This window comes from Ruditapes philippinarum, unplaced genomic scaffold (assembly GCF_026571515.1).
Source record: "Ruditapes philippinarum isolate M1 unplaced genomic scaffold, ASM2657151v2 ctg3714_1_1_1_1, whole genome shotgun sequence".
Lineage (NCBI taxonomy): Eukaryota > Metazoa > Mollusca > Bivalvia > Venerida > Veneridae > Ruditapes > Ruditapes philippinarum.
The window spans coordinates 134,361-154,640 of NW_026862021.1; the positions used below are offsets into that span (position 1 = coordinate 134,361).

Sequence of the window (20,280 nt, forward strand, 5' to 3'; positions counted from 1 at the left end):
GTGACAATATGCAAACGATTATTAAGAAATATACTCAGAAATAAATTTAAAATTGTTTATTTGTGCTATTCTTAGCCGGATTTGAGTCAGTTTTCACAATTTGAATAATTATTCTGGAAAAACGGAGAGAGTGAAATTCAATGTTCTAAAACTTTGGACCTAAGTTCTTAGTCTAGAACAACATCAAATAGAACATTAATCTTGCAAAATTATAGCCAAGTCAAAAAACCTCGGTGGAGTCCCTTTAAAGCAGCTGAGAATGGAATCTGACTATGTTTGACTTTAATTGAAATTTGACCTTACAACAAACTATAAAATATCAATCAAGATATGTATTCAACAAAACATACTGTGTATATAAAAAAAAAATCTTGTTGAAAAATAATGAAAAACTTATTGCCATTTTTCAATGTCTAAATACCAACATGTAAAACACATGCACATTCTTAGTTAGGTATCACAGATTACAAAACGTTTTTAAGACCTCTCTCTCTCTCTTTCAGACCACAAAAAAATTTAGACTTATTTTCTGTACATTTGATTTACACATACCACTAACACAATGTTAGAATGTTTTACCACTAACACAATGTTAGAATGTTTTAAGTATCATTATACACACATTTTAGAAAAATGTTTTTAAAACATCATAATTTTAACATCTGTTCATATAAACATTCTGTGAAAAAACCACTCTTTCTTAACCAAAGGAAGTGAAAACAAACAAAAAAGGGAATATTTCATAAAAATTTGAACTCCCGAAAATGTTGATATGCTTATTAACCCTCAATCACCAGAATTTATGTAATGGATTTGCCCTGCTTTTTAATTTAAAACAATCCATTATAATTCTAAGGTATTTTATAAACAAACAAGAGCTGTCAGAAGGACAGCACGCTCGACTATTCTAAGTGCTTGATAGTAAAAGAGCCTTGATAATGTTAAATTTTTTAAGATCACAAAAGGTCTAATTTTTTTTTAATAAATTCATGTTATAGGCCTTAGAGAGAGTCTAATTATACAGTATTGGCTTGACTATTCGGAAGGTAATGTCACAAGGTTGTTTTATTGAGTATAATAATACTAATTACCTATGAATACAAAAAATTGACAGAAAAGGTACAAAGGGATTCTAATTAAGATGTTTTATCAAGTAAATCACTGCTTTATTATTATGAATGCATAAAATTGTCCCAAAAAAGGCACAAACCCTTCAGTAGTAATTGAGATAACAGCTTACAAGCAAAACTTTACCATGAATTTCTAAGTTGAAAAAGGGAGAAAAATCAGCCTAAATGCAAGATAGAATTATGGATCTTTGTCAGTGACCTACAATTATGACCCTAAATGCATATGTGAAGTTTTAAATAAATATCTTTAATAGTTATTGAGATATGTAAAACTTGCATGTTAACATTAACCAAGAGACTAAGTAGAAAAGGGGATATGAATCAGCCTTAATGCAAGATAGAGTTATGAAACTTGGTCAGTGACATACAATTATGACCCTCCAATTATGACCCTAAGTGCATGTGTAAAGTTTCAAGTAAATATCTTTGAAGACCTTTAACCTTTAACCAAAATTTCTAAGTTTCAAAGGGGCAAATAATTCTTCAAATTTTGCAGGCAGAGTTATGCAATTTTGCAAACTGATGTACATTGTTACTATAAAAAAGTATTTTAAATTTCAATTGAATATCTCAAGCAATAATTGAGATATTTGACTTTACAAAAGAACTTTAACCAAAATTTCTAAGTTCCAAAGGGGCATAATTCTGTCAATATTGTAGGCAGAGTTATCCAACTTGTCAATCTGATGTACCTTGTTACTATAAATAAGTATTGTAAGTTTCAATTGAATATCTCAAGCAATAGTTGAGATATTTGACTTTACAAAAAACTTTAACCAAAATTTCTAAGTTAAAAAGGGGCATAATTCTGTCAATATTGTAGACAGAGTTATCTCACTTGTCAATCTGATGTACCTTGTTACTATAAATAAGTATCGTAAGTTTCAATTGAATATCTCAAGTAATTATTGAGATATTTGACTTTACAAAAAACTTTAACCAAAATTTCTAAGTTAAAAAGGGGCATAATTCTGTCAATATTGTAGACAGAGTTATCTCACTTGTCAATCTGATGTACCTTGTTACTATAAATAAGTATCGTAAGTTTCAATTGAATATCTCAAGTAATTATTGAGATATTTGACTTTACAAAAAACTTTAACCAAAATTTCTAAGTTAAAAAGGGGCATAATTCTGTCAATATTGTAGGCAGAGTTATCCAACTTGTCAATCTGATGTACCTTGTTACTATAAATAAGTATTGTAAGTTTCAATTGAATATCTCAAGTAATTATTGAGATAGTTGACTTTACAAAAAACTTTAACCAACGCAGACGCCGACGCGGACGCCGACGCCGGGGCGACTACAATAGCTCTCATATTGTTCGAATAGTCGAGCTAAAAACACAAATTGTGCTTACAAACAGAATAAAAACCTGGTCAGACTGCACTGAAGGTCAGGTTGGCCTGGCTCTATACTAGTGGTAAAATATAATCACTTGGTTCCAGCAGATTTAGGGTAATTTCATAATAAAATGTCACAATTACAAATGTATTTATTACAATTATATCAGTCAAGGTCAGAAAACAAGTTTATAATCAGCACACTTTCACAGGGTTGACATTCACATATACTTATTTAGATAAACTTTTGATCTTAATTGCATATATTCATACATGTAGTCCAGATCATCATAGCCTTTCAGGCTAATTAAAGGCCCTTTCACTTAAAAACAATCAGAAAGGCCCTACCTTTAAAATGTCTGACACTATGCTAGGTCATTCCAGTACAGAAGTCCTTTTCATGTAAGGTGCTGTTTCTGCATAAGGTCCTGCCCTTAAAATGGCTAACTCCATGTAAGGCCATTTCTCTAAAGAAGAAGTCTTTTTAAAAAAAAATAGACATGTCTTCTTCATGTACATGTAAACCTGTCAACCGTAAGTGTATTCCTTTGTGTCACGCCCATTAACAGTTAAACAACTGTAAAACTTTGCTTATAATGATATTCAGGGAACTGCCAAATCTGTATTGTTACATCTGACTTAATCACTATATCTGAGAAATAACCATCTTGAATACAAGAATCAGGACCACGGCATAACTAAGCAGTATATACCGTTACAAGTGATATTAATATTTTTAGGCCCTACCCTTCATACAAATGCCCTTCCCAAAAGAGCATAATAATATCTAGTTTCTTCAAGTCCCAAGTATAAGCAGAAAGGTTTAGTTAACCTGAACTTTGTTACACAGTTGACATTAAATGTTTGATATAACATTTCTTGTACATTTAGTTCAAACTTTTTTTTTACCTTTAATAATCAGTATGACATTAATGCCATAAGCTTATTTAAAGTATGCATAATTTCGAGTATTTTTAATTCAAAGTATTTGTAATCTAAAGTATTCTTCATTTGAAACCCGAGCATACCTAGTTTTGGTGTCATAAAAGAAAGTCATTGGTGTCATTGAGAGTACCACTCAAACTTATGACCCCTGTGTTGAGAAAGAACCATCTTAGCCACTAATTATCCCTGTGTCTCATTTCTCTAGCTTTAATGACTATGAGGTTTTTTTTTCAGACTCCCATGTAAAACACAGTAACTAAACAGTTTAAAAATACACACAGACCACAGTTGAAACCTTTCCCTACTGGAACTGAAATAAAGAATCATTTACCACCAGTATGAAGCCATGTCAGCCTGCACATCCATGCAGTCTAACTAGGGTTTATATTCTATGGTGTGACTAACAAATATTCACTTTAAATTAATATACTGTACACAAAGTTGAAAAAGGACAGTTCAATCAATGAAACCTGGACATGTCTATTTAAGAAATTCAGCAGGTTCAGGGTTAGGAATACGCTAGCATTAAACTGACAGTTTGAAGAAGAAAACAATGTGTTTAAAAAAAATCAAAATTGTTGAGCAGACTGCTTGACTAATGACTATTCCCTGTGCTTGTTTGTCAAACAATGGGAGCTTCTGTAAGTAGTTCATTAAGAAGAATAAACCAGTAAAAATTTATGCCAGAGTTGTGGGTCTTGCCTAAGTAACCAACAATTAAGATCTTGGACACATACAATGTGAACACCTTTAATAATTTCTGAAAAATAAATAAAGTAAAAAGTTGCAAACACATGCAAAGTAAAACCTTAATCAATTGTAATATGCTAACACTGATAACAGGGACAGTAGGATAGCCAGACTATTTTCTAATCATAAATGTAACAATTTTTTTGTTTAGATATTGACATTATTTAAAGTAAGTAACAATTTAAGTAGTCTTGCAGGCATTTTTCTAATACTGCACAAAAGCTTCTAGATATACAGTAAAACCTCCATAGACCAACACCATTCGGAAAGCAAAGATTTTGCTTATTGCCAAAAAATGTTCCTTCTACATTGTAAGAGTGGTTATCCTCTGATAAAACCTTAGTTTGGCAGGTTAAATTCAGCGTTTAAACTATGTTTGCAAATATTTGTTCTTTTTTTCTTTGCTTTCTTTTTTTCTCGTTTTTACGTAACACAGACTCAGTATCGGTCATATGGCGACATTCCAGCTTTTACTGGTTGAGGAAGACCTCAGGTGCCCTTACATGCGTTATTTCAGGTACAAACGGGCACCTGAGTAGAACCACATGATGTTCCTCATTGCAAATTTTTTATTCTATTGTTGTATAGAGGTTAATGTTCTACAGGTGGTCACTCAACAGAGGTAACACTGTATATCCGACTGTAATTTCCAACACCTTGTAAGAAATTTTCCAAATGGAATCAGAAATACCTCGAGTTACTTACTATTCAGGGATTTCTTTGCAACATACATGTAATAATATGTTAAAGCATTTCTTTTAGTCTCAAAATCTTCTATGACAAAAAACAAAACAATAAAGGTTTAGTGTAGTCCCTCTTCGAAAAAGATGAAAAAATTATATTATTATGGTACATGAAGTACAAATATTACAAACTTACAATCAGAATTTCATTATTTATCTACAAAACATATCAATAGTTCATGAAAATAAACAAGAGCTGCCAGTTACAATGTAGCTTGACTATTCTCAATATTAGGATAGTGAAACAAGAATATGAAAAAGAGTTTAAGACAGAAATATCTGCGAGTTTACACAGGGGGAGTAACTCAGTGAAACTCAATGCTAAAGTTGTGTGCCTTACACAGTGAGTTAAATTTAAATTTTGTGTGAAGATTCAAGTTGTTTTTACACACCTATTTTAACACATTTTTTTGGTTACATGTATATCTAAGAGCCAACTACGTGTTACCAGGTATTAACAATTACTATACAAGTGACCAACTACTAATCTACATCTCTGAATCAGCAGCAGGGATGTTTTGGGGTTTGTTTGTTTTTTTTGCTTATTTTATTGCCTATATTCAGTCAAATTCCCAAATTAAACAATTGAAAATTACAATGTAAAAATAATGAATAAGAAATTCTAAAATCTTTGAAAATAAGGGCTTCTTCTCTGTTATGGTGCTTAAATGTTTGAAGATGCCATCCTAGACATTGATTCTTTGAATTCATTTAATCACTGCAAAATTTAAGTTAATATGCATTTTTTCCAAATTTTTAACAAAACATCACTGCAATTCCCAATTCTATAGGGAAAGGTCATGTTCCCAAATTCCTGGAAAAAAAACCTGGGCAGTGAAAGATGAATGAGAGAGGAGGGATCATTATGCTTAACGCCACAACTGTCCACAGGGAAATTTTGCCTCGTCTTGAGGATTGAACCAGGGACCCCTGGATTATAATTTTATTGAATTCTCTCCAAATTGAGCTATGCAGGCACCTGAAAAACCTTTACAGCTACTGTACTTGTTAAAAAAAAAATGAAAGGTGCAAAACATTAACTTAGTGAGTATTATAGCCCTTTTATTGTCGGATTAGTCAAGTTAAAAAGCACTTAGTAATTCATGTACATGTAACAACAAAATACAGTAGAACTTATAAACAAAAAACAACCTTTATAGAAGCTCTTATTACTCAGATAACCAAACAAAACATTTTTCCATACATTTAGCAACATTGTCATTAAATGAATAATGATTTAAGTCTGCATTTTACATGAAATAATATTTTGAACATGAAAGTTTTACTCCTTAACAGTATATATGAAAATTACAAAAATCTATGACAAAATCATTGTGCCATTGTGAGTCTTAAAGACTCACTTAAAAACATAGTTCAAGTATACTAAAGCTTGTGTTTGGTCAACATTTTATTTGAATTATTTCAAGTACAGTATATGTGAATTAAATTTTCGCATCATTCTGAAATTCTTGAAACAAATACACTTTTTTTTTCAAATATTATATTTTGTGAAACTTATCATTCAAAAATACACATGTATGTCACACCATGTAGTATCATAAAAGAAAATTTGTGTATAACTTCATAAAAATCAAATAAGATCAGCAATTTGGTAAACATACAATTCTGAAAATCAGATAATTAAGGGGGACAACTGCATAGTTCAGAAACATCTCATATAGGGAAATTCTTGAAATGTTAGGTTCTTAAGGGAAATAATTCACTTCAAAACCATATTGTGTCTTAAATGGCAATAAGTGCAGAGTTCTTTATCACGATTCAAAAAGAAATATTCACTGAATTCTTTTTCATACATATAAAAGGGAAGTAACTGCAGGTCTGTATCATGTATTAAAGGGAGAGAACTGGATTAGGTTTCTTGTACAATCAGGAGATGTGGTCTAGGTTGAAGAATGTAACATCTATCACAGCTGACATTCGTATCGTAGAAACTTCTTGATTTTGTTGGGTAAAGGAAGGTAGTGCACTTGTGATTTTTTGATTGTTTGAAGAATCATGTCCCTACATACATTCTGTAATGATGAAACTGAAATAAGAAAAAAAATATTGCCATTTTTACTATAAAGTCCATAATAATGATACTAAAATCTGAAATAAAATATTGCCATTTTTTATTTAAAACAAGTTCACTAATAAGGACACTGTAATAGGAAATAAATATTGCCATTTTTATAATAGTCCATATTGATGTTACTGAAATAGAAATAAAATATTTTCATTTTCATAACAAATTCATTAACAGGAAATAAAATATTGCCACTTTCATTACATACTGAAATATTAAATAAAATATTGTGGCGGGAATTTAACATTTTTATAACAAATTCCCTCATGAATTGATGATAATACTGATGTATAGGAAATAAAATATTTCCATATAACATGTAACAAATTTCCCTAAGTAATGATGAATGTTTATACAAAATTGCAACAATTCTGTGAAAATATTTATTGACACCAATCATTTACTTTAACACCCACTGAGCGACCTGCAATTTTTAAATTGTACAATGTGACTGTCCAATATAAATTCTGTATTGGACACTGAGGTATCCAAATATATCCTTCTTTGGACATTATGAGAGAATATGACCTTTTTCAATGATAAAAGCCTCAAAAAATACAAAATTATGTGAAAAAATATCTGTAGTATCAAAAAATTCAAGCATTGAAAGTGTCCTGGAAAATGAAACAAATTGAATTCTTTTTAGATGTATTGTGGGGTTCATTCAACTTCATTCAATATAAATTTGCTAAAATAATAAAATAATAAATATGTAATTATTCTCCACATTATGGAATACACATGTACATTCCTACTCCTTCAAAGCTTGACAAATCATACTGGTCTCACTTGGTAGTAACAAAGAATGATTGATTGATTAATTGGGTTTTACGTCACAACAACACAGAATAAGTCATATAGCGACGTTCCAGCTTTACTGTTGGAGGAAGACCTCAAGTGCCCTTCCATGCAATATTTCAGGCATGAAAAGGACACAAGTAGAACCACCTACATGTATGTTCTGTAAGCTAGCTGGATAGCTTCCAGACATAAGAAATTGGGATTTGAACCCAGAGCGGTGAGGGGCAAGTGGTAGTAAAGAAGAAGAAAGATGTCATACCTCCATAGAGCTGAATTATCCTCACTTGTTTTGTTGTGCCATACACGTCTATTACTGCATATAAGGGACCAGATTGGTACGGTATTGTCTTTACACAAGGTCCTTGATCTTCTCCATTTATAATGAAGTGCATTTCAGCAAAATTGTCAACAATTTTATACATGATCCCTATCCTACTTCCAATATCAGTCGGCAGAACGTGATCGTGGTCTCTACGGAAATGTGCATAAACTGAGTTCAATCTGTTTAGTGGTAATAATAAACTCCGGTTAAATGATCCTTGAGGTGTATGAATTATCTCCGAATCCCCTAACACAGATTTATAAGGTTCTGAGTGGCCTTGGTCATTGTTTTGTGTATAAACGCGGTTATAGGATTTCGTGATGGCTGAAATCCACGACCTACCCATATTGGCCAGATCGGGAAGTGCATATTGTGGTAAATCAAATTTTTCATCGGGGTTAAATTGAGTTAATCCTATACGTAAATGGCCACTCCAGCCTCGCTCATTTTTCTCAATTTCCACGAGGAATATTTCACCCGGTTTTAATGGTTTTTCACTGAATGTGAGAGCATGAGCAAAGCTTGTAGTTCTATATGCAACTTGGTCATCATGGTCAAGACAGATGTTCTGTCCATGATACGGATGGAATCTAGTAACTGGCATTGCTAAGAGAACATCTGTATTCCTGAAATATAAAATAAGATCAATTGGCAATTTGCTTGAAAATAAACAAGAGCCACCACTTTTTTCTATTTACTTAAAGTCAAATACACCAGAGGTAGAATATAATAGTAAAGAGAACTCCTAGAAAACATAATTTTTTTTCTAAAAAATAAATTTCAAAATCGATATTTGACCTTCACGGTCAAGGTCATTCATAGGTCAAGGTTACATTTGAATTAATCTTTATATCAGTTATGTAATACATTCATAAATAACAAAGTTATTGCCAATTACAAAATCAAGCAACATTTGACTTTAAAGGTCAAGGTCATTTATGCGTCAAGGTCAAGTTCAGTCTCGTCTACTTCAAGGTTTTCTCCAAAGGGTTGTTGTGTCCAAGTATGAAGACAATCCATGGAGAAATTTAAAAAATGCCAATGTTTTCAGTTTCTGGATGGCAACAGCAACAATGAACAACCTGACTGTTCCCTAGCAATAGTTCAAAAATTTTCTTTAAAAAAGTCAAGCTTAAAATAGTAAAGTTAGAGCTTTTTTCTGTCTGTTTTGGAAAAAAAAAAACTTCTGCAATAACATTTAATTGGTAAAAAAATTAAACAAAAATGTTCTTACCTTTGTAGACTATTTTGGTTTGAAATTGATCAGCAATTATTCTGAAATAAATAAGAAAGACTTTTACCAAATAATAGAAAAAAAATCTGAATTAGAATTGTATACAATTTCTTTCAGTTTTACAGCTACATGTGTAAACTGATAAGCTATTTCAGGATCTGATAATCTAATTCTTGAGCTAAGTTTACTACACATCCCTAGACTGTTTAACAAATGCTGTGGGCAATTTATCAATATATGAATAGTGGATAATAAGGTATTTCAGTCATTCTGAATAAAGATAAAGGCCAAAAAAAAGACAAAATACCTTTATGATGATCATGTGTAGGTACCAACATGCTTTTTTTTTTAACATAACAATTCCCCCTACTTTAGTGACAATTCGCACCATTTCATATTAACCAATTTTGTATTCATTATTAAACAGCTAATTGCAATAATTGTTTATATTTTTGTCTTTTATTCATTTTAGTGGTATTTTTTAAAAATTCTATCTAAGTATTCTCAGGCTACCAATGACCTGAGCTGTTGCGAGAACTTCAGAAGAAAATTAAACTAAACCTAGGAGATTATTTGTTGAATATTGAACTTCAAACTTTGAAATTGCTCTACACTTCAGATTTCTTGAAAAAGTGTGTTAGAAAAATATCTATTCATAACAAGAACTTGTCTTTCAAGCAAAATAAACTACTCCTATAAGTGTATTCAAAAAAATTGTATATAGCTATTTTTTTAATGTAAATCAAGAGAAAGAGCAAGAGGTGAAGTGAAAAGCTCGATGATGAAGGCAAGGCGATATATTTGGTGGGCATATTCTAAGAGCATAGTTGGCGAAAAACCTATAACCCTGTCCCTGGACTATTCTAATAATTAATTTATAATGTCATACATTTTATTTCATAACATTGATATTGTTATGTATATACGCATTTCATCGTAATATTACTTTATCATTAATTATTTAAATCATGATTAAATTGATTATTTTGAAGTGGGGCAAGTTGTCACTAATCTCTAAGGGCTAATCGTCTCATAAATTATTTCAGATAGGCCAGTCGCTAAGGGGCGAAATCAGAATCATTCCTTAATTTGACGTAACTGAAATTGTGGAATAGACCATTTTATTTTGTATCTTTTGATACAATATAAAAGTGCTGGAAAGGAAAATATGGACACCCTATGTAAAATGATATTTATAGATCAAGTGTCACTGTTAAAATCACACAAGACTGGACTTTCAAGTGACGTATCAATTTGTCTCTTGATCAGATTTTGATAAAGAAAGTGATCAGGATAAACGGATTACCTTTAATGATTTATTACTACTTATTTCTTGATGAAGTTTGAAAACATTGTCAAACTTTCGATTTTGTGCACACACTCGTAATAGTTGTACACCTTTGTCAACTTCAACTTCCGCTTCCGATAGTACATGCTCTTTGTAACCTCAAAGCTGATTCGCAGAACGAATTGACTTCCACCAATGATTAGACGCCTTACGTTTTTACACGGCGGTAAATTAAAGATGGCGAACTTCACATGCTAAAAGAAAACAAAAAATATTTTTTGTCAAATTTTGTAATTACAGCTTAATAAGCCAAAATGTTTGTAGCCAAAAGTATTCAGTCTGATCATAAAGATTTGATACATGATGTATCATACGATTTCCACGGTCGAAGGATGGCAACTTGCTCCAGTGACCAAACTGTAAAGGTAGCGACACTGTTTTAGCAAATCTATTATCTATTTTTTTGGGCAGCACGAAATACCCAAATATACCCAAATACACCCAAATATACCCAAATATTGCCCAAATATACCCAAATATTGCCTAAATATACCCAAATATTGTCCAATTATACTAAAAATAAATGTTTTATACTAAAAAGTGCTATTTTAATCATGAATACAAAATACACTTTCACTAAGATATAATCAAACATACCCAAATATACATTTTCCTATCATTGTGTTTTGAACCAAGATACAGCACAGGTGCTTGAAACAAACTTTTTAAAGTTTTATATGGGCTATATACTATAATAAGATATATTATATATCTTTATATACATATATAGACCGTTAATGTAAAATATTTGATTATGTGACTAGCACCCGTGAGATACAGTATATGTACTCAATTAAAGCTATTTTTTTTAATATTATGGACATTCTTCTTCTATATGATATGAAATTTCAACAAAATTACACCTTAGAAATGTAAGTGTAGACAACAAATATCATATCTTGAATTAAAATTGCATTCATAAAGAAGCGATATTGTAAATAAGCAAATGTCACAACTTATTTTCTTACAACATCTTAACTGCCCATTTCAACGGAATGAATGAAAGTTATAGCAGGCTTAGTCATATTATTTGAAAGTTATAGCAGGCTTAGTCATATTATTTTATAAATATTTATTTATTTCTCATTATAATCTATATTTTATACAAACAAAAATAGATATTGCTATATTTGGGTATATTTGGGCAACATTTGGGTATATTTGGGTGTATTTGGGTATATTTGGGTATTTCGTGCCGCCGATTTTTATCCTGTTTGCATGTCATTGAAAGTCAATACTTGTTAATGATATATTCATATCATCAAAACAAAAAGAAAGAAAAAACTACACACAATTGAATGTCATTTGCCTCCCCTGAATATGGCCTGATTCATAAATTGACTTTTAATTGTGTTGGATATCATTGATATATTAATATGAAATTAGGCAAAGCCTATGAACGGGGAAGTCGTTATTTAAAAAATTCCTTTCATTCTTTCCGTTTTAAAGGTGTCATTCGGTATTACATGCACCGCTTCCGTTTTCACTCGGAACACTCGACGATTATTATTTATCCGAAAAGTTGAGATTTGTTCCGTTATCGGAATACCCCGCCTATTATCATTGAGTTACATTGTAAATGGCGGCGCCGGACTAGAACTGACACTGAAAATTTCGTTGATAGGTATAGAATTTTATATATTTTTTTTATTGTTTTTTATTTGATTTTCTTTTAAATATACACGTGTAGTCTATAGCCGGGCAAGCCAAAGCCCGGACCCGCTTCGCGGGCCCGGTCTTTGACTTCCCCGTAATATGAAATTAGGCAAAGCCTATGAACGGGGAAGTCGTTAAAAAAATCCTTTTATTCTTTCCGTTTTAAAGGTGTCATTCGATATTACATACACCGCTTCCGTTTTCACTCGGAACACTCGACGATTATTACTAATCCGAAAAGTTGAGATTTGTTCCGTTATCGGAATACCCCGCCTATTATCATTGAGTTACATTGTAAATGGCGGCGCCCGACTAGAACTGACACTGAAAATTTCATTGATAGGTATAGAATTCTATATATTTTTTAATTGTTTTTTATTTGATTTTCTTTTAAATATACACGTGTAGTCTATAGCCGGGCAAGCCAAAGCCCGGACCCGCTTCGCGGGCCCGGTCTTTGACTTCCCCGTAATATGAAATTAGGCAAAGCCTATGAACGGGGAAGTCGTTAAAAAATCCTTTCATTCTTTCCGTTTTAAAGGTGTCATTCGATATTACATACACCGCTTCCGTTTTCACTCGGAACACTCGACGATTATTACTAATCCGAAAAGTTGAGATTTGTTCCGTTATCGGAATACCCCGCCTATTATCATTGACATACATTGTAAATGGCGGCGCCCGACTAGAACTGACACTTAAAATTTCATTGATAGGTATAGAATTCTATATATTTTTTAATTGTTTTTTATTTGATTTTTTTTTAAATATTCACGTGTAGTCTATAGCCGGGCAAGCCAAAGCCTGGACCCGCTTCGCGGGCCCGGTCTTTGACTTCCCCGTATTATACTTAAAGTAGCCTGTCACTTTTGGTAGACAGACGTTTCACTATTGAGACGGTTCACACCAAGACGGTTCACACCAAGACGTTCACTCCCTTTTTATACCAAAATTATTTCGAAATCAGAAATATCTTTAAATTAAATTAAATGCAATGGGATTTTTTCAATATTTGTCATATATAATAATTTTTTGTGACCAAAATTCATTATTATATAAACAAACTTATGGAAAAGTTTCTGTGTTTAAATTGGCTATTGTCAAAAAATATTTTAATGGTCCAATAAACAACTGATTAGCAGAATGTTGATGCTTAAGTGCAGTGTTTATACAACTGATTAAATAGTGGTGTCAAACTGTTAGTTGATTGTCTCAGTGTTTATACAACTAATTAGGCGATGAGATAACACAATTACTTAAGTTTGTTTAATGGCTACTGTTTAATAAATTGATGAAGAAAATAATTTTAAAAAATAATTTATTTTATACACATGTTTTCATTGTTTTGCATTTCATTGTTTAAGACTTACAAAAAAAATCATTATATACATGTAGTCAATATATTTAATATATTGATATTTTTTATTATTTGAATAATATTAATTACTTTACTGGTTGTGATTTCAATATTTGTTCTTTCTATGTTATTCTATTTATTTTTTTAATTTACTTTAAATAGAATTTTCTCATGTTGTTACACTTATACTTAGGCCATAGAAAATTAATCTTTAGACTCTCATCCAGGTTTCAAGAAATAATTGGGGCGGGTGGGTGGAATTTATAATTTATTTTATCCATCACTTTTAAGACCTGAAAAAACAGAAATGTATGAATAAACAAAAGTGTTTAAATCTATATTTTAATGAGAATAATACTAAATTTCCACCCAGATTTTGATCAAAACTAAACCCAAACCAATCACAAACAGTTTTCTTGTTTACTGCATCATATATTTCACATATGACGAACATTTTGACAATTTTACTGATCGAAAACGAACGTATTTAAAATCTTGATCACTAGACGCTGTAAACCTCAGTCTGATTTTTATGCGTTCGTCCCGCGAATATTCGACCACGATTTTCGGACGAATTTTCGTCCACAGACGTCTGCGAAATGAACAATTTTTTTTTATGAAAATAAATTATTTTGGAGCGGAAAGATTTTGATACGGGCGGGCGAGGATGAGAGTCTAAAAATTAATTTTCTGTGGCCTTATAATAAAAGTGATATTTCAGAAATTTGTCTTTCATTTACACCTCTTATCACTCAACCCATAATTAAATGAGTAATCTTCTAATAATTCGTATTAACAATACCATTGAAATCAACAAAATAAAACATTAAATTGAATTTCCTTTTTACACTGTTTGATATTAATGAAATTAAAATTTGTTAACTTTCCTAGTAAACATCTCTTAAAATTGGGAGTGAAACGTCCATACAATTGACAAAATGGGAGTGAAACGTCTAGGTGTGAACTGTCTTGGGAGTGAAACGTCTCAATAGTGAAACGTCTTGGGAGTGAAACGTCTGACATTCGTCACTTTCATAGAAATTGATTAATACAGGGAAGTCTAAGGGACTGGGCTTCGTCTTGCCTGACTATATACAATATTTAAAAGGAAATCACAGACTTCCTGAAAACTGTAGGCCAATACGGTCACATGGTCTGTTGATTTTTAAGCTAAATAGGGTCTGACTGTCTGACAGTTTTTCAAGGGCAAGGGAGACTAATATTGACAAATTCCTCAGTTATTGTAAATGAGATTAGTTCTCTTTGAAAATCATGTTTATATGTAAAAATACTTCAGCTTTTTGTGTCGCCTCTACGGAGTAGTGGCGACATATAGGGATCACTTCTCCGTCGTCTGTCTGTCAGTCTGTCTGTCTGTCTGTCCGTCACAAAACTTGTCCGGACTACTCCTCATAAACTACTGGTGCAATTTCATCCAAACTTTACAGGAATGATCAGTACCAAGTCTAGTTGTGCATATTGTCAGAATTTTCTGGTTCAATGATTTTTGTCAGAGTTATGGCACTTTAATAATTTTTATTTTTAAAGTTTGTCCGGACTACTTCTCTTATACCACTAATGCAATTTCAATGAAACTTTACAGGATTGATCTGTGTCTCAAGTCCTTGCGCATATTGCACGGGTTTTCCGGTTGAATGAATTTTGGCCGAGTTATGGCCCTTTGATAAAAAAGGTGTTTTTAGCTCACCTGTCACAAAGTGACAGGGTGAGCTTTTGTGATCGCTTTTCGTCCGTCGTCCGTCCGTCGTCCGTCCGTCCGTAAACTTTTACTTTAAATGACATCTCCTCATAAACCACTTAGCCAATTTCATCCAAACTTCACAGGAATCTTCCTTTGGTGGTCACCTTTAAAAATTGTTCAAAGAATTTAATTCCATGCAGAACTCTGGTTGCCATGGCAACCAATAGAAAAAACTTTAAATATCTTCTTTTAAAAAACCCAAAGAGCTAGAGCTTAGATATTTGGCATGAAACATCTTCTAGTGAGTGTCTACCAAGTTTGTTCAAATAAAAGCCCTGGGGTCAAAATTGGCCCCGCCCCAGGGGGTCATTGATTTTCCCTATATGCATATAGTAAAAACTTAAAAAATCTTCTTTTAAAGAACCCATAGAGCTAGAGCTAAGATATTTAGCATGAAACATCTTCTAATGGGTGTCTACCAAGTTTGTTCAAATAAAAGTCCTGGGGTCAAAATTGGCCCCGCCCCAGGGGGTCATTGATTTTCCCTATATGCATATAGTAAAAACTTTAAAAATCTTATTTTAAAGAACCCATAGAGCTAGAGCTTAGATATTAAGCATGAAACATCTTCTAATGGGTGTCTACCAAGTTTGTTCAAATAAAAGCCCTGGGATCAAAATTGGCCCCGCCCCAGGGGGTCATTGATTTTCCCTATATGTGTATAGCAAAAACTTAAAAAATCTTCTTTGAAAAAACCCAAATAGCTAGAGTTTAGATATTAAGCATGAAACATCTTCTAGTGAGTGTCTACCAAGTTTGTTCAAATAAAAGCCCTGGGGTCAAAATTGGCCCCGCCCAAGGGGGTCATTGATTTTCTCTATATGCATATAGTAAAAACTTAAACAATCTTCTTTTAAAGAACCCAAAGAGCTAGAGCTAAGATATTTAGCATGAAACATGTTCTAATGGGTGTCTACAAAGTTTCTCCAAATAAAAGCCCTGGGGTCAAAATTGGCCCTGCCCCGGGGGTCATTGATTTTCCTTATATGTGTATGGCAAAAACTTAAAAATCTTCTTTAAAAAAACCCAAATAGCTAGAGTTTAGATATTAAGAATGAAACATCTTCTAGTAAGTGTCTACAAAGTTTGTTCAAATAAAAGCCCTGGGGTTAAAACTGGCCCCGCCCCAGAGGTGTCATTTTTTATAACTATATGTGTATAGTAAAAACTTAAAAAATTTTCTTTTAAAAAACCCAATGAGCTAGAGGTTAGATTTTAAGCAGGAAACATCTTTTTGTTGGTGTCTACGTGTCTACCAAGTTTGTCCAAATAAAAGCCCTTGGGTTTAAATTGGCCCTGCCAAAGGTGGGGGGGGGGAGGTCATTGTTTTTCATTATATGTGTGTAGTAAAAACTTAACATCATGAAACATCTTCTAATGGGTGTCTTCCAAGTTTGCTCAAATAAAAGCCCTGGGGTTTAAACTGGCCCCGCTCCGGGGGCCTATATACAGGTGAGCGACCTCAGGGCCATCATGGCCCTCTTGTTTTCTGTGTGTTGCCAGATACACAAAAGCTTGTCCGGACTACTCCTCATGAACTACTGGTGCAATTTCATCCAAACTTTACAGGAATGATCAGTACCAAGTCTAGTTGTGCATATTGTCAGAATTTTCCGGTTCAATGATTTTTGTCAGAGTTATGGCCCTTTAATAATTTTTATTTTTAAAGTTTGTCCGGACTACTTCTCTTATACCACTAATGCAATTTCAATGAAACTTTACAGGATTGATCTGTAGCTCAAGTCCTTGCGCATATTGCACGGGTTTTCCGGTTGAATGATTTTTGGCCAAGTTATGGCCCTTTGATAAAAAAGGTGTTTTTTTCTGTGTGTTGCCAGATACACAAAAGCTTGTCCGGACTACTCCTCATGAACTACTGGTGCAATTTCATCCAAACTTTACAGGAATGATCAGTACCAAGTCTAGTTGTGCATATTGTCAGAATTTTCCGGTTCAATGATTTTTGTCAGAGTTATGGCCCTTTAATAATTTTTATTTTTAAAGTTTGTCCGGACTACTTCTCTTATACCACTAATGCAATTTCAATGAAACTTTACAGGATTGATCTGTAGCTCAAGTCCTTGTGCATATTGCACGGGTTTTCCGGTTGAATGATTTTTGGCCGAGTTATGGCCCTTTGATAAAAAGGTGTTTTTTCTCTGTGTTGCCAGATACACAAAAGCTTGTCCCCACTACTCCTCATAAACTACTGGTGCAATTTCATCCAAACTTTACAGGAATGATCAGTACCAAGTTTTTTTGTGCACTGTCTGTCCGTCTGTCTGTCTGTCCGTCTGTCTGTCTGTCCGTCCGTCTGTCACAAAACTTGTCCCAACATGAAATTGGCCATCATGATGCGACACATGTGATCACTGAATGCTCTTGTTGTGTTTTAGGACTTCAGTTACTTTATAACTAATATGAAATTAGGTGCTAAGTACGCATGGTAATAGGACATTTCGGACCATGGACATTTTAGACCAGACACTTTGGACCAGATTTTGGGACACTTTGGACCAAGGACATTTCGGACCAGATTTTTGGACATTTTGGACCAGACACTTTGGACCAGATTTTGGGACACTTTGGACCTTATTTAAGGACATTTCGGACCAGATTTTTGGACATTTCGGACCATGTGTTGGACATTTCGGATCATGCATTAGACATTTCGCACCATTGTTTTGGACATTTTGGACCATGTATTGGACATTTGGTATCATGTGTTAGACACTTCGCCGTGACTCCGGACCATTGTTTAGGACATTTCTGACCAGAGTAAATATTATTTTTTGATATATTATGAATCAATTATTCTATAATAAACTAAAGAGTAACTTTAGTATATATTATATGAGACACCATATGGAACAATTTTACATCTATCCCGATTTAGATTATATATATTTTGCACTTTAAATGAAGAAAAAAAACCAAAAAAACAACAAACAAACCAAAAAAAGCAATGTTTTGGTGACACACGTTTTCAAACAATTTATTTTAAAGTATATACAAAAAGACATGACGAAATAGATTATTTACAACACATTCTAATATCACAAATCATACATTATCTTACAAATACATACATACTAATGAGCTTTACTTTAATCGCATTCCAATTAAATCCAATCAATTTCAACATTTGTTGTCAAATTAGGTAAAAATTACATACATACTTCTTTAATTGAGTGAAACGTAACTTAAACAAGTTCTATTCAACAATTAAAACATGTGAAAAACTGAATTGACAAAGATGTAAATCAATTTCAATTCTTTTAAATAAGTTAAACATAGCGTATCATTATCTATACAGTATGTATAGAAATAGCGTATAGAAATTCATAAATGAATTATGATATAAATATTTTACATGGATAATCAAAACAATAATATATAAGCTTGTTGGGAAATGTGAAAATCTCGTCGGACTGGTCTTTTCTGCATGCCTTTTGAATATCATAAAATATAAAAATGTCAAATATTTGTTGCATTTATCATAAGAAAATATTGTAATAACACCCTGAAATAACAAAAAAATTATATATAAAAAAGGAATAAATGGTCTATTGAATAAAACTTTCTGGTCCGAAGTGTCCCCATCATGGTCCAAAATAACCATCTCATGGTCCGATATATCCCAAATCTGGTCGAAATGACCAAAAAATCTGGTGGGAAGTGTCTGGTCCGAAACGTCCATGGTCCGAAATGTCCGTAATTCGGACGTGTAAAGCTGTTATGGTTTATAACAGGCATGAAATTTACATATACATGTATGAAACAGATCTTTGCCAGACATAGTAAATTTGCAGTAAATGCACTTATTTAGGATGTCAGGTATGAACCTCGTCCCTTGTGGAGCATCTGTGTAGAAAAATGAAGTTCATTGTTCACGTTGGACTTGGAAAAAGGTATATCCATTCCAACATTTTATCAATGTTTCTTTAGCAAGTCTAATGAGTTGGACTTACAAAGGGCTACGCTTGCGAATTTTCCCTTTACATTTACTTTGATTTACCGTTGTGTATTTTTTGTTTCTGTTGAATTTGCTCATTTATATGTTGGGTACTGATTTCTACATATTACAGGGATTTTTTCCAGGATTTGGGAACATGACCCATACCCATGGAATTGGGAATTTCAGTGATGTTTTGTTAAAAATTGGGGAAAAAATGCATGACTGAAATTTTGCAGTGATTAAATGGATGCAAAGCCAAACAATTACTTCTATGATGGTATCTTCAAACATTTAAGCACTATTACAGTGAAGAAGCCCTTATTTGCAAAGATTTTAGAATTTTTTTTCAATATCTTTATTTTGTTACTTTCAATTGGGAATTTTTTCCTGTGGATTGGGAAAATAATATACTATAGTGTACATAAAGACCAAATCAACACTTTGTGCTAAATAATTCCAGTTTAGTTGCATAGTTGCATAGCATACATTGTAAGTAATACATGTGTCCCAGTATAGCACTATTGTAGCAGTTATATAGTTTAGAACACTGTATGTATTACATTTTAGATCTGGGATCAGGGAGAAGATGGGGAATGGATCTGCAGTGCTAGCTGGAAGGTAAGCCTCTTAGAAACCTTAGGGATTAAAGCGAACTACATGTACTCATTAATAAATGACTATTTTATTACAAACATTATGAATTCATGAGCTTGTTTGTACGGTATCATTATTATCTCAGATTAAAAGTTTGAAAATGCAAGATCTTTAAAATTTTAAATACATATTTCTGCTTTAAAAAAGTGTTCATTGATAAGGCTAATGTATGTGGAAAACTGACAATAAT

The 20,280-nt window shown here is 32.6% G+C and overlaps 2 protein-coding genes across 12 annotated transcripts in view; one reads left to right on the forward strand and one right to left on the reverse strand.

Annotated features, from left to right (window-relative positions):
- Positions 1-3,273: 3,273 nt before the first annotated feature.
- LOC132717700 (neuralized-like protein 2) lies at positions 3,274-10,790 on the reverse strand. The gene is made up of 4 exons (XM_060701250.1): positions 10,662-10,790; positions 9,356-9,396; positions 8,059-8,747; positions 3,274-6,959 (listed from the first exon to the last, which is right to left on the reverse strand). Exons 3-4 carry the CDS (start codon positions 8,723-8,725, stop codon positions 6,838-6,840), a joined length of 789 nt encoding a protein of 262 aa, XP_060557233.1. The 5' UTR covers positions 8,726-8,747; positions 9,356-9,396; positions 10,662-10,790; the 3' UTR covers positions 3,274-6,837.
- A 53-nt stretch (positions 10,791-10,843) lies between these two features.
- Positions 10,844-20,280, forward strand: part of LOC132717698 (nucleoporin SEH1-like) — a 30,401-nt gene continuing 20,964 nt past the window's right edge. For 7 of the 11 annotated variants that reach the window (XM_060701240.1, XM_060701244.1, XM_060701239.1 and 4 more), the window contains exons 1-2: positions 10,845-11,068; positions 20,004-20,054. In XM_060701240.1, the coding sequence (XP_060557223.1) occupies positions 10,958-11,068; positions 20,004-20,054 (162 nt within the window). In that variant the 5' untranslated portion in view covers positions 10,845-10,957. Of the gene's footprint in view, positions 11,069-20,003; positions 20,055-20,280 lie in introns of all 11 variants that reach the window. The other 4 variants (XM_060701248.1, XM_060701247.1, XM_060701249.1 and 1 more) reach the window with 2 other exon arrangements.